This window comes from Argopecten irradians, chromosome 3, assembly GCF_041381155.1.
Source record: "Argopecten irradians isolate NY chromosome 3, Ai_NY, whole genome shotgun sequence".
Classification (NCBI taxonomy): Eukaryota; Metazoa; Mollusca; class Bivalvia; order Pectinida; family Pectinidae; genus Argopecten; species Argopecten irradians.
The window spans coordinates 53,284,573-53,299,433 of NC_091136.1; the positions used below are offsets into that span (position 1 = coordinate 53,284,573).

Below are 14,861 nucleotides of genomic sequence, written 5' to 3' on the forward strand. Positions count from 1 at the left end.
CATCCCCCCTGATCAAAGTCCTCACTCTTTATCCTCTCTCCAATACCTAAATTTAGATCTTTTCCTTTAGAGAAATGTCAGCCTATCAGCTATTTCTTTCCTTACTTCAGCCTCTAGGGAAGCCTTGACAAAATCCTAGATTGTAATACATAATACATATGCATCCTATTATTCAAATAGGTACGATATGATACCTGGTAGGTTTAGAACTTTAACATGATCAATTTCAGTAGAAATATTATTGGACAGGCTTGCTTACAATCAAAATACACAAAAGTACAACAAAATCAATTTCAGCAGCATTTTGTACATGGCAGATAAAATACAACCAGGTACATGTGTATTTAGTTGTGTATGAAGATGTCAGTTCCTCCTACCCAGATTAGACCTTGCATTCCCTGCAACCGATACACACACAGCACATACAATCACTGATAACATCAATCATTATCATCTGACCTTTTGATTTAATTTTGGTTAAGGTCACAGTTAATCGTTCAGATCCTACATTGTACCAGCAGCGAAATAACCTTTCACATCCATGCTCTTCACATGTATATGTCCATTAGTATCACTACACTTGATACCAGTTTGTATAATTCTGCTCACTAGTCTTGTCTCTCCATCAAACAAGGTTAACTTCTAGTCCCATACTATATTTTGGCACACATTGTTTCATATCAGCGATTAAGTTGTTCATAAAGGCCATGAAGTTATTCCTGTTCAACAATCAAAAGTATTGCAATCATTATGAGCAATGACCGCTGATACATTGACACAGCAGAAATTAATTTTGTCAAGTAAAACAATGAGATAGATGTCCACATAGAGATCAACCAAACATTTCTTGTGATGCGTATGTCATGTAGAGAAAGCCATCCTCATCCTTATCGTCCCGGTATACCTCAGCCAGGGTCATTGACATGCTTGATATACTCTTGTTATTCACTATCAGGTAAAATGCTTGATTGGCATTCAGTGACATCCTGTTCCTTAAATTCAGAAATAAAAAATCGTCATATTTTTTCAATTCAGATAATAACAAAGCTATAATAACAAATCTATTGAAAATTTGATAAGTATTGAATACATAATTATATAAATGGCATAACTGCATTTAACTTATGAAGCTACTAGAAATGGGGTAGATATATTACTGCATTTGCAATACTTAGTACCCAGGGCACTTAAATAGTTGTAAAAAAGGGGGGAGCTGCTTATTAATAAACCAAAATGTAAGTTGTGGACCAAAAAGGTCAATCATATTTTAAATCTATCTGTATTCATGGTACATTAATCTATTACATTAACATGCATATGCCTTGAAACACATTCTCTTGTCATGATTCACATGTAAAACACTTGCATGCTCATATACCGTATTTTTCCTAATAAGGGCGCTGGGCGTGGGTAATTGGCCGAGGGGGCGCCGTTATTTGAGACCATTTTTGGATTTTTTTTTCTGAAACGGACTATAGTTATCTTGCTTTTAGTTTCATATTTTTCTGAAACTTACTATAACCAACTGACGTTTTGAAGTCAAATAAGTATTGAAATTACATGATTATGAAGATATGTATGCACCAGAAGTATTTAACATTGATTAAATGTGTCTGTTTCACGACGGAATTTTGGCATTTCATGCTAGCCTGTTTGTTTACCATGCATACACAAAATGGCAGACATAGATATACAGTAAGTATTCATACAACCTGTATAGACATCGCTAAAATGTTGTTGCCAGTTAACAGTTATATTTAGTCTTCATCCACATACGTGTGTGGGACGTTCAAATGACACATTTTGTTTTGAACATGGTGTTCTCACTGTTTCTATGTGTACTGCAGTAAACACTTGGCAAAGATATCCTAAGTTGTCCACTGCAATAAATTTAGTTCTTATACAGAATGATCACATATACGTTAAGCATCAAAATGATGTGAAACAGTATTTTATTAGCATCTGCACAAATCGTCACAATCTGGCACAAAAATTGTATGAAATTAGTTGATTTTTTTCAGCAAAAAGCGTGGAGGTGCCCTTATTAGAGGAGGTGCTCTTAATAGGAAAAATACGGTAATATGGGATACAATGCTGATTTTAGAGGCATCACATGTTGTAAAACATTGTTAAATCTATAGGATGGGGGCATCTATACAACTTCAACTCTCCTCCAGAAAAGGGAGCAGCATAGTATTCTATCTATTAGACCTATTACATACCATTCTTGGTCAGACTGACAGACTCAGATTTCTGAAATACTATTGTCTACAAATATATTTAACAGTTTACATATGTAAATAAAAATATCATTAATTTTGTGTAGCTTTACCTGATGATTGTAGCAAACTGTGACATGGTGAGTTCCTGTGGGACTAGAAACTTTGTTTTGTCTAAGAGAGGGAGCTGGTTTTCCTTGTGGTATTTTTCCACTATCACCTGCAATATACATGTAAACAAACAAATTTGTTCAGTGTTCTGATGTAAGTTCAAGTCTCTAAAATATATCAAGACATGAATGAAATTTATCCTTAATTAACTATATATAAAGTAAGCAGATTGTAGAACAAACTAAGTGGAGATTCTAGTATAAATATATCAGAATTCAGCAAAGAGACACACATTCCATGCACCATTATTAACTTAATTTGGATCTAAAATCAAGTTGTCAATAAACCATGTAATGACTGACCATATATTCTAATGAAAACATAATAATACATAGGTGTATTCATGTTTTAGATTACCCAACAGCTGTCTATCTGTTGTCAATAAATGTTTGATAACAGCAAAAATAATGAGATGTCGCCACCATATGTAGCTACAGATACTACAGTAGCTACTTAATGTAGCCTGAGGTAGAGTGACATTTACACAGAATGTCAATGAAAATACCAAATCCATAAATCTAAGTAAGCACACATGCGACTTCCTCTCAATTCAGTGTGATGTTTTAGTGCCATATGCAGTATATATGTATTATGATCTGTAGAAGTACTGTATGGTTTGATACTGTGTCAAGTTTCTTCTTCTAGTATTGTACAAATTTCTTTTTCTGATATTATTCCGAGTAATAACAGGTATATAAAGACCAAGCAAGTATGAACATTAAGAGATACAAATAACTTTTAATATTTAAGCCAGCAAGCGTGTATAAATATGCAGAAGTCATAGATCATTAGTACTGGTACCGGTAACCAAATGCAAAATATACATGATAAATAATATAACAACTGTTGTGTAAAGGTGATCATTAGTGTGACAGTCTTAGCGAGGATGAGATGAAGTGTCATGGAATAAAACACAATACATATTATTTGTAACAGAGATATGCATTATTCCACTCAGGGTAATATTACAGGCCAAGCATAAAACGTTATTGCAGGACATTCAAAACATATATATGCTGCATATTAGGTATGCAGGACAGGCAATATGTTTTCATTTGAGTGAATACAAGCATTGAAACATTATTTTCCTCCGCTGGTGGTATACACATTAAATCACAGGTAAACTACTTCCAAGTTTTTATAAATATGATAATAGACAAAGTAAAAGTTTGTATTTTTCACAAAGCTACATTATAAAGTAAATACATGTTTAAGGCTACAGTGTAAATGACTACATGTGCTTACAAACTGTACATTTTTCAATGTATTGACATAAGGGATTAAAACTTACCGGGACTTTGGTTGGGAACTTTGTCCGGATTCCGGCCACTTCATCTTTTCTGACCGCTATAATTATAAATAATTAAAATCAAACATTAGAAATATTCAATGTTGTGTCACATATATATGTACATAGTCATATATAATTACTATGAGTAGACTTACTCAGGTAACCAATTTTCCAATTTGTAAGTATACAGTTTATATGACAACCTCTTTCTGATTAACACCAAGAATTATCTCCATCTTAATAAGGGCGATGGTGGCCAAGGGGTTAAATGATGTCCAAACACCAGTTTAAATTCATGTGGTGTAAGTCAGTACATGGTTCCTCTATAATTCTGACTGACTAAGTGAGAAGGTGATATCTTCGTTCTCCACCCCTGAACCTGGTACATCCTGAAATGACCATGGCTCATAATAGAAATATGTTCAACCAAACATCATTACAATCCATTCTTAAAAGGTTTGAAAATATTCCAAGACTTGATCTTATAAAAAAAGTCATTATCACATGAAGATGATGGTAACACGTACTAGTCAGTTGACTTCTCATGAGGACATGTGCAAAACAAACCTATAGACTATCATTGGGCACATCCAGGTATGCAAAAGAAATAGGCAAACAAACTTTTCTATTTCTTTTCTTTAAGTCTCTACAACTATTATTGATTAATACATTCAACAATTAAATGTCTGATAATTACACCCATCATCCTACATCTATTCTCCAATATATACCAACTTCATGTCGGGTTAAGAACGCGAGAGAAAACTATTTAGCCAACATATCATCAGAAGTAATATAGACACAACACAATGTTTCAAGTGTTGTTACGAGGAGATCTATATAACATGAAATACAGTAAAGTATTAAATATATGAAAGAAATGACAGTTACTAAAATTTGAATGTAGCTTAATAATAATAGATGTACCTGGTTGTTGAGCCATCCTGTTATTTCGTCTGTATGTCGATCCCTATGTAACTTGTACAGGTTTATATTGATGTTTGATAATCTTACATATTATATCATACTCAGACAAGCTCTGAAGTAGATAAATATAGATTAAAACTTGGTCAATGTATTTGGTTTTTTTTAAATTACCGTATACATACTTAGAGTCATACCTCTGAGCATTGTTTTTGAGTGGTATCTGTGAATTGGGTTTCAAAAATAATGATTTATATTTCTAATATTCATGCCCTGCCCATTCATATATATATATATATATATATATATATATGAGACAACTTGTCAGAAATTTCCATCATGAGTTTCCTTTTGTCTTCCTTCTGCTTCATCTACATACTTTTTCATATGAACTAAAGTTTTCATCGGTATTAATGCTCCTGCTAACGGCTTTCAAATGAAAGTCAGACAGATATCATGAAGGGACCGATATGACATAACTCAATGCAATACTTTTGGACAGACAAAGTATATGTTCCCTGTCTCGCCACCGTTTTGAGGCATAAAAAAAATACCCAGGTACAGTATTTCACAAAAAGTTGCTTCTCTTGTCATGTCAACCATTGTTGTCACTATAGAGTGTTGTGTATATATTTATGGTAGATGAATAAAAGGAATATGTAGCCTACAATGTATAGTCAAAGATTAACATATATTGTACAGCTATAATGGATACAGTTCAATTGTCCTCATCACCTTTTAGACTTCACCCATAATTTACCATAAACTAGGGGTGATAACTAGTAGTATTGCCATGTACTGTAAAATACAACAGATTGAATCTGGAGGACACTAGGAACTAGTCACTGATGCTATATGTTCACAGTATTGTGATCGGTCGTATGTCTGTCTGAGGTTCACACCTGTCACAGGCAGACAGTACTGGGGACCACACTGAATGTATCATACTGGTATAAGATCGATTCTGTATTTATCCACTCTGTCAGTATAAATCACTACTCTGGATACCATCCAGCAGGAGCATGACAATACATGATACAGTAACCTGGTACGTATGTACTACATTTACTGATGTACATATGTGAAATAGTTTAAACAACTAATCTAATTAATTACTTAACAACAAATCATAAATCGACTCTGCAGCTGGTGATCTGTACAAATACAAATATCAAATTATCAATCCTGATTGCAGTTTTCTCCTTGCTTTTATAGAAACAATAAATTGTTTATTAAACATATGCATATTTATATAAAATGTGCACATGTAGGTACAATTATTCTAATAAGGGTTACATGTACATTTCCGGGCATAAAACATGAGTTCAGACACTGCCAAAACATGTTTGTTTCTAACACTGCACAGACTTATCACCGATCAAATTTCATTTAGTTTTCTTTAAACTTCAAATGGTTTATATAGAAACAATTAAAGAGCTGTAAGTACATACATTGTAGCCTACAATTTGAGTAGGCCTACAATATAGATGGGGAAGCTGTATATGTAGATTTGCAGATCATGATCACTTGAGGCATTGTCCTGTTCATTGTCAGAGTTCTGATTATCTATAGGCCTACTAGATATAGGTATCTTCAATGTCCTATATTGTTTGGACACCTTTTGATAACACATACATATTGTACATTGTTTTATTGCTATGCCAGTGCACGGTAGGGTATGTAATACACTTTTTATGTAGGTAATTATTAGTCAATAATCATTAATAATGTTTAATGTACAAGTACCGAATCTATTATCACAAGTACAGAAACAACTTCTGCAAGCACCGAAACGACTTCTGCAAGTACCGTTTCCTGGTCACCCAGATGTTTGAATTATTCGTGCATTGCTTCATGCAAGCGTCTTACAAACCTTTACAACAACATACCTAAATGTCAAGTTTTTCCACCATCACGTGTAGACAGAGTGGTACTTAGAGATAGAGACGCATACTTTTTAATAGGACGTGTCCCGATTTCAGTCTTTTTTTGCTGATGTCTGCAACTGTTTTAAAAGACTTTGCATTCGATGTCACGTTAAAAATGGCGACCATGACGGGTGATTTGACTGGCCGACTAACGAACGAAAAATGGTTATCAGGCATGTCAATTATTTTATGGCAATCGCTAATTAATTAACACCTCAGTTATCTATCTTAAGACCCGGTCAGTGTGTATTTTGACAGGTGGCCCACATAGCTTGTATTTGCCAACATGTTTTGACTGCGTGACTTAGTAACAGCTAAGTGACGATTCGTCTGCTATTCAGTCACATATCGGTAGTAAACAACACACTTTACTGGGATCCAAACGTAGTATTACTTATGTTTCATCTTGACTTCTACAAAAATATGACATAGATTTGCCTTCATTTTTGTGTTGATTGGTTATGTATGTTTGCGTTTGATTTACCCAAAGCGTTTCATGAGAAAATCATAAAAAATAAATTTAGAATATTTCTTTCATGAATGCTGATATACATGTGGTGAAACTTTTGAGCCATACTGTCCATATATTTTTTATACAAATATACTTTTTAAAGTTCTATTTCCTGCGAATTTCAATGTAACGATATATATGTCGCTTAAACATTTGATATTTGAACATTGACATGTAACTTGATGACTTAGCTCCCCAAAAGCATATGTCGGTCTATAAGAGAGCCGAAATCTAGGGATCATATATTACTGGTTTTTGAATAAAGCACCTTCAATCACCGCCATGTTAAGTATATATATACCTTTGTGTTTTGTCGGAATTCTTAATTGTATCATGTGACCGACGTTGACACGACCTGCACGTGGTGAGCCAGGTAACTAGGAAAAGCGCACATGTGTTTGTTTACGTTTTACTTCTGGCTATTATGAGCAAATCATGCTGGTATGTCCATGTCCACAGAATGAGTATTTAAAACATCTAATTTACACAATGCCGTACAATATTGTGTGTATCAAATATTGTAATGTGCAAGCATCATTTTCTTTGTAGATCCAGTCTGCTGAGGTCGACCACACGTTTTGTTTATGAAATATTGTTGACATTTTCTCTTGGTTTCACAACTCTTGTGTTCCTTCGAGATTGTCGCGACGATGTTCGGAAGAGTTTGGAATGATTCAATATCTTTCTAGGCCTATTTTTCATGTGTAAACGTTAAAAAGATTTTTTACTTTTATAATTAAAAATACTTCCAGTGCTGCAACTTTATAAAAAGTGGTAAAATTAGAAAGTTTAAACCTCAGACAGTTGGAGAAAAATGTGTATAACACTTAAACAGATTTCACTATGACAAAAAGAGCGAAAGTGCATGATAGACCATAAAACTAGACAATTAAGAAATGATATTAAAATGAATATTTTTTGTGTTAATTATATAATATTTTTGGTGGTTACATATGCATGTATAAATATTATCTCATTTTAAGCATGATCAGCTAAATAAGTAACATGCTAAACAAAAATAGTCATTTCCATACAATATTATGTGTCATCTAAAAAAGAATGCGCATGTCAGATGAGGCTATATTGGTTTAAAAGATTTTCCATTAATGCTAATCGCTGATTGTTTCTATTAGTTCGTTGGTTTTTGCTGATAGCTCTGTCACCAGCAGATTAATTATTGAAATCATTGACAATAAGTAAAGCTTTCTTGACTATTTTCTTTTTAGTATTAAACATTGCTATTCAATGTTAAAATTGTCATGATTTGTCTTAAAATTGAAATATACCATGCAATGAAAGCATTTTGTGTAAGAGCATGTTTTCAATGGGTGCACTAGACTTCCTGTTTTTTTACATCTTTGATACAGTTATGAATGTTGATAACACTGAAGAAAACAGCAAGACTTATATCTTAACATAACAAGAGATCCCAAAGGGATCGTGGCGCCCACCAAAAAATGATCTATGTCTGACAACACAAAAATAATATATATATTTTCATTTTGCCTCTGGTGCATGCACAATCAGTACTTCATTCCATATAGGATATAGTGCGTCGGAATTTTTTCGGGATGCAAGTAATTATTTTTCATATTTTTAACTTGACGTAGCATTAAAAGCTCAAACTTTTCAATGGTGGTAATGGTGTAAAGTAAGTAATTTTTCTAATTGAAGAAAAATTCTAAATCGTCTTCTCCTGTTTTTGATAGTGAAAAAAATACATTTGTCGGCGGTGGAGCATCTTTAAAATTGAAATATACCATGCAATGAAAGCATTTTGTGTAAGAGCATGTTTTCAATGGGTGCACTAGACTTCCTGTTTTTTTACATCTTTGATACAGTTATGAATGTTGATAACACTGAAGAAAACAGCAAGACTTATATTTTAACATAACAAGAGATCCCAAAGGGATCGTGGCGCCCACCAAAAAATGATCTATGTCTGACAACAGAAAGAGGGATCTTTTCTCTGCTTTTCAAATTTAGTACATACTATATATGAAATTTAGATCCTTTCAGTACTTTCTGAGATGTATAGCAGTAACAAACATCAATTATCAAAATCCAAGATGACTACCTGTCGATTATCTTGCTGACCAATTGGTCCAAAAATGCACAACTAAACCCCTAGGGGAACGTTAAACCTGCACATAAAATTTAAGATAGATCCCTTCAGTACTTTCTGAGAAATAGCGGTAACAAACTTCAACTACCAAATGCAAGATGGTGGCCATCTTGTTCATCGATCGGTCCGAAAATGCAATATGCACAACTAGGGACCTAAGGGAATGTTAACCTATATATACATTTTGAGACAGATTGTTTCAGTACTTTCTGTGAAATAGCAGTAACAAACCTTCAACTATCAAAATCCAAGATGGCGGCCTGTCAGCCATCTTGATCACCATTCAGTCCAAAAATGCAATATGCACCACAAGAGCTCTAGGGGAACCTGCACATGAAACTTGAGACAAATACCTTTCAGTAATTTCTGAAAAATAGCGGTAACAAACATCAATTGTCAAAATCCAAGATGGCCTCCTGTCGGCCATCTTGTTCATCGATCGGTCAAAAAATGCAATTTGCACAACTAGGGCCCTTGGGGTATCTACATATACAATTTCAGACAGATTGCTTCAGAACTTTCTGAGAAATAGCAATTACAAACCTCAACTATCAAAATTCAATATGACGGCCTGACGGCCATCTTGATCACCGATCTGTTTGAAAATGCAATATGCACCACTAGGGCCCGAGGGGAACTTGCACATGAAATTTAAGACAGATCCCTTCAGTACTTTCTGAGAAATAGTGGTAACAAATATCAATTGTCAAAAACCAAGATGGCGTCCTGTCGGCCATCTTGTTCACCGATCAGTTCGAAAATGCAATATGCACCACTAGGGCCCAAGGGGAACCTGCACATGAAATTTGAGACAGATCCCTTCAGTACTTTCTGTGAAATAGTGGTAACAAATATCAATTGTCAAAATCCAAGATGACATCCTGTCGGCCATCTTGTTCATCGATAAGTTCAAAAATGCAATATGCACAACTAGGGCACTAGAGGAACCTGCACATGATATTTGAGACAAATCCCTTCAGTACTTTGTGAAATAGCGGTAACAAATATCAATTGTCAAAATCCAAGATGGCAGCCTGGCGGCCATCTTGTTCACCGATCGGTCCGAAAATGCAATATGCACAACTACGGACCTAGGGGAACCTGCATGTGAAATTTGAGACAGATCCCTTCAGTACTTTCTGAGAAATAGCGGTAACAAGAATTGTTAACGGATGGAAGGACGGAAGAATGGAGGGACGGAAGGACGGACGGACGACGGACAAAAGGCAATTTGAATATTGATATGGTTAATAAGTTTTATTTTACGAATAAACATAAAAGTGACAATTAGTCTAACAAGAGATCCCAGAGGGATCTTGGCGCCCACCAAAGAATGATCTATGTCTGACAATGGAAAGAGGGATCTTTTCCCTGCTTTTCAAACTTGTTCAAACACACTACATATAAAATTTGAAACAGATCGCTATAGTACTTTCTAAGAAATAGTGGTAACAAACTTCAACAATGAAATCTAAGATGGCGGCCGGTTTGCCATCTTGTTTACCAATCAGTGCCGAAAGGCATTATGGATCAGTCCTTAAATGTACTATGCACAACTAGGGTACAAGGGGAAACTATGCATGGAATTTGAGAAAGATCCCTTCAGTACTTTTTGAGAAATATTGATAACAAACTTTAACTATCAAAATCCAAGATGGCCGTCAGTCGGTCATCTTGTTTCCGATCGGTCCCAAAATGCAATATGCACAATTAGGGTCCTAGGGGAACCTGTATATGAAATTTGAGAAAGATCCCTTTAGCACTTTTTGAGAAATAGTGGTAACAAACTTTAACCATTAAAATCCAAGATGGCTGCCTGTCGGCCATCTTGTTGACCAGTCGGTCCCAAAATGCAATATGCACAACAAGGGTCCTAGGGGAACCGACATATGAGATTTGAGAAAGATCCCTTCTGTACTTTTTGAGAAATAGCAGTAACAAACTTTAACTATCAAATTATAAGATGGCCGCCTATCGGCCATCTTGTTCAACGATCAGTACCAAAATGCAACATGCACAACTAGGGCCCTAGGGGAACCTATATATGAAATTTGAGAAAGATCCCTTCTGTACTTTTTGAGAAATAGCGGTAACAAACTTTAACTATCAAATTATAAGATGGCCGCCTGTCGGCCATCTTGTTCACCGATCGGTCCCAAAATGCAACATGCACAACTAGGGCCCTAGGGGAACCTATATATGAAATTTGAGAAAGATCCCTTCAATACTTTTTGAGAAATAGCGGTAACAAACTTTAACTATCAAAATCCAAGATGGCCGCCTCTCGGCCATCTTGTTCATCGATCGGTCCCAAAATGTAATATGCACAACTAGGGTCCTAGGGGAACCTGTATATGAAATTTGAGAAAGATCCCTTCAGCACTTTTTGAGAAATAGCGGTAAGAAACTTTAACTATCAAAATCAAAGATGGCCGCCTGTCGGCCATCTTGTTGACCGATCGGTCCCAAAATGCAATATGCACAACGAGGGTCCTAAGGGAACTGACATATGAAATTTGAGAAAGATCCCTTCAGTACTCTCTGAGAAATAGCGGTAACAAGAATTGTTAACAAACGGACGGAAGGACGGACGGACGGACAGATGGAAGGACGGACGGACCACGGACGAAAGGCGATTTGAATAGCCCACCATCTAATAAAAAAATATTCAATCGCTCCAATTTTTTCTGCTTTCAAAATTTTTTTAGAATTAAAAAAAAATCGCTCGCTCCTATTTTAAAATTCCATAATCCGAAGAACAAGAAATTATATTGGAATGGCCTTAATTATACCGAACGTACTCAGTACCGAAACGACCTGAATTCAATTATTCGTTCTAGTGTCATATGAGAACTATATTTTCAAAACGGCAGAAAATGCAAGATATTAACTTTTTTCTTACTGATCTGATATAATTAATGGAGAGAAAAACAGAACACTTGGCGCAAATCAACAATACTGTTACTCAGCTAACTTCTCCAACTTCAAAGTGTGGATCTGTGATCATCAACAACAACTCATCAACTCAACAAGCACCTGTTGAACCACAGTATACTTACCGAAACTTTTTCTCTGCTTAAAAGTTTTTGATAAGTTCTCCGGCATGTTTATAACGTTCCCTGATGTACGGATGGAGTTTGGTGAATCTTCGGACAACTACACAGCTCAAATCTTTGTTCAGAACTGACAACTTTCCAGCTGACTTTCTGTCACTCACATCGGAAGTTCGACGGCGCACTAATGGTGACGTCACAGCTTGAATACATTGCTCTGATTGGATAAAAGTTTTTATGTCACATGACAGATTGTAAACACACTACCACGTGTTTCCTGGGTTGACTGCTTCTAAAATGTTTGTTTATGCGACTACCTACGTGCCAACCTAGGAATTTATACAGTGCAAACAAAAAACAAAAAACAAAAAAACAAATAGTGGTGGGGTCTTCATATGTAATTAGCAGTTAAAGTGAGTTCATCATTATAGTTGGCATCGACCTTTAGGACAGTTATATTAACTCCAGGTCTTTTACAATTTAGAAAAATGCTATTGTAATGTACATTGTATGTAGGCCTAATTCGCAATTACAACATTCGTTCAAAGCGATAGCTAGTATAACGTGTTTAGTTTCAAAATGTATTGTCACGAATGTCTAAATATAGAATGTGACTCTTGCATATTCTAAATATAAGCATTTCGTCTTTGTGGACCGGTAACTAAATGAAGTGTGCCTATGACTGATATCCAAACCCAATTTGGTAAATACTCTTGGTTTTTGGTTGTATCATTTTAACGCCCTATTAACAGCCAGAGTCATGAAAGGATGTTGATGGAGGAAAGTCGGAGTACCCGGAGAAAAACTACCGCCCAGCGGTCAGTACCTGGCAACTGCCCCGCATGGGATTTGGAGTGATTGTGGTAATCTTATACGTAATACCACAGGGACCTGGCACGATTTTTTTAAAACTCACAGTATACATATATATATTATAGTATCAAGGGTATGAACTCGGCGGTCTAGAACAACTGACCTAATTTTTTTAAAACCAATTTTGTTCATCTAGCACTCAATGGAAAGATAAATTATTTCTCTTAAATGTAAGATATCCGTCAATGTTGTATAGAACCAATTTATTAAAATAATCACGGTTTTAAAAACATAGGTCCGTTTTTTTCGACCGCCGAGTTCATACCCTTGATACTATAATATATATATATGTATACTATTGGTTAAAAATTTTCGTGCCAGGTCCCTGTGCGTAATACAGCCCGGAATTCGGTACAGTCGACTCAGGGATGTTTCTGATGTGGCCAAGTCGCAACATTTTAATTTCTCATGTATACAATATTTCATACAGTATAGAATTAATTTAAATACAGTAACACTGATGTACGTAGTCTACATGTGCAATTAATTAAATTTACCTGTCTTGTTTGCCGAAATACAAGTAATTGATAACTTACTTAATTTCATGTATATAACATATTTGTATGTGATATGTATATTCGACAGGAAATAGATTAAGATTATTATATCGTGTACTGTAACTTTTAAAATCTAATAGCTATACGGACGTACTTTATATGTATCACAAAGGACATAAACGTCACTGATTCTATATCAGAATGTGATAAGTTTAGTATTCAATTATTTTAGCGTTAAACGATGTGATGTATTCCTATTTATTAATTTTCGTTAATAGGCATTTTCGGTCTTTAAAACACGCTTAATAACATACACGTCTCCGTCAATCTCATTCCATCTTATTTCATTATACTATACCAGATTCAGTCTACAAAGTTGGTTGATAAGGACGATAAAGCATTGTCACGAGTAAGAAAAGCAAATATACTAGTTCAGAAGGAGGCTTTACTAATGAAATCTTTACGCTTTTTAATCATCAAGTTCTATTTATGTTTTTTATGTTTTATGTAAACCTGAAATGTCTGTACAAATATAGATTAAAGTTGTTGTTAAAGATGCTCCACCGCTGACAAATGTTATTTTTACACTATCAAAAACAGGAGCAGACGATTTGGTATTTTTCTTCAGTTAAAAAAGTTACTTATTTTACACCATTACCACCATTGAAAAGTTTGAGCTTCTAATTTTACTTCAAGTTAAAAATATGAAAAATAATTAATTGCATCTCGAAAAAAATTCCGTGGTACTATATCTTATATAGAATGAAGTAATGATTACGCATGCACCAAAGGCAAAACAAATTATTTCATGTTAGTTTTTGTGTTAATTAGGCATATATATACACGATTAAACACCAATTATTGTTCAAATGATGAATATCATTTATGCTCTGTCGGCGGTGGAGCATCTTTAATTAGATAAGATATAATGTTCGATATACACCTTATTCACCTTCGTATCAACCGTGTTGCCTATTTTTCCAGAACACAAATATCTAAAAAGACAATAACTTGGCAACTACCCGTCCCTTAACTATGGGGCCTCGAGTCATAATAAGACCATTATTCGTAGGTTTATTGCACACGGAGTTGACATCTGCATCTGTCTAATTAGAATGAGACATTTTTTTTAAGTTTTGTACTAAACAGAAAGTAAGTACATACATTAATTATAAGTACTGGAACATGAAGGTTCGCTCACAAAACACTTTCAAAAATATCAGTGTAAAAGTAAAGCACGAGAAAATGGGACCGTCACGCAACTCAAGT

At 34.8% G+C, this 14,861-nt stretch overlaps 1 protein-coding gene across 1 annotated transcript; it reads right to left on the bottom strand.

The window, feature by feature from the left end:
* Positions 1-222: 222 nt before the first annotated feature.
* LOC138319040 (microtubule-associated proteins 1A/1B light chain 3C-like) lies at positions 223-12,426 on the bottom strand. Its single transcript, XM_069261925.1, has 4 exons — positions 12,229-12,426; positions 3,682-3,737; positions 2,333-2,439; positions 223-992 (listed from the first exon to the last, which is right to left on the bottom strand). The coding sequence occupies exons 1-4, from the start codon at positions 12,272-12,274 to the stop codon at positions 833-835; spliced, it is 369 nt and encodes a 122-aa protein (XP_069118026.1). The 5' UTR covers positions 12,275-12,426; the 3' UTR covers positions 223-832.
* Positions 12,427-14,861: the final 2,435 nt, after the last annotated feature.

Excerpts from the sequence above, each read along its gene's own strand:
- LOC138319040 (XM_069261925.1), bottom strand. The coding sequence starts at position 12,274 with ATGCCGGAGAACTTATCAAAAACTTTTAAGCAGAGAAAAAGTTTCG. Across the intron at positions 3,738-12,228 it reads TAAGCAGAGAAAAAGTTTCG|CGGTCAGAAAAGATGAAGTG; the intron begins GTAAGTATACTG and ends TTATAATTATAG. Across the intron at positions 2,440-3,681 it reads AGTTCCCAACCAAAGTCCCG|GTGATAGTGGAAAAATACCA; the intron begins GTAAGTTTTAAT and ends TGTATATTGCAG.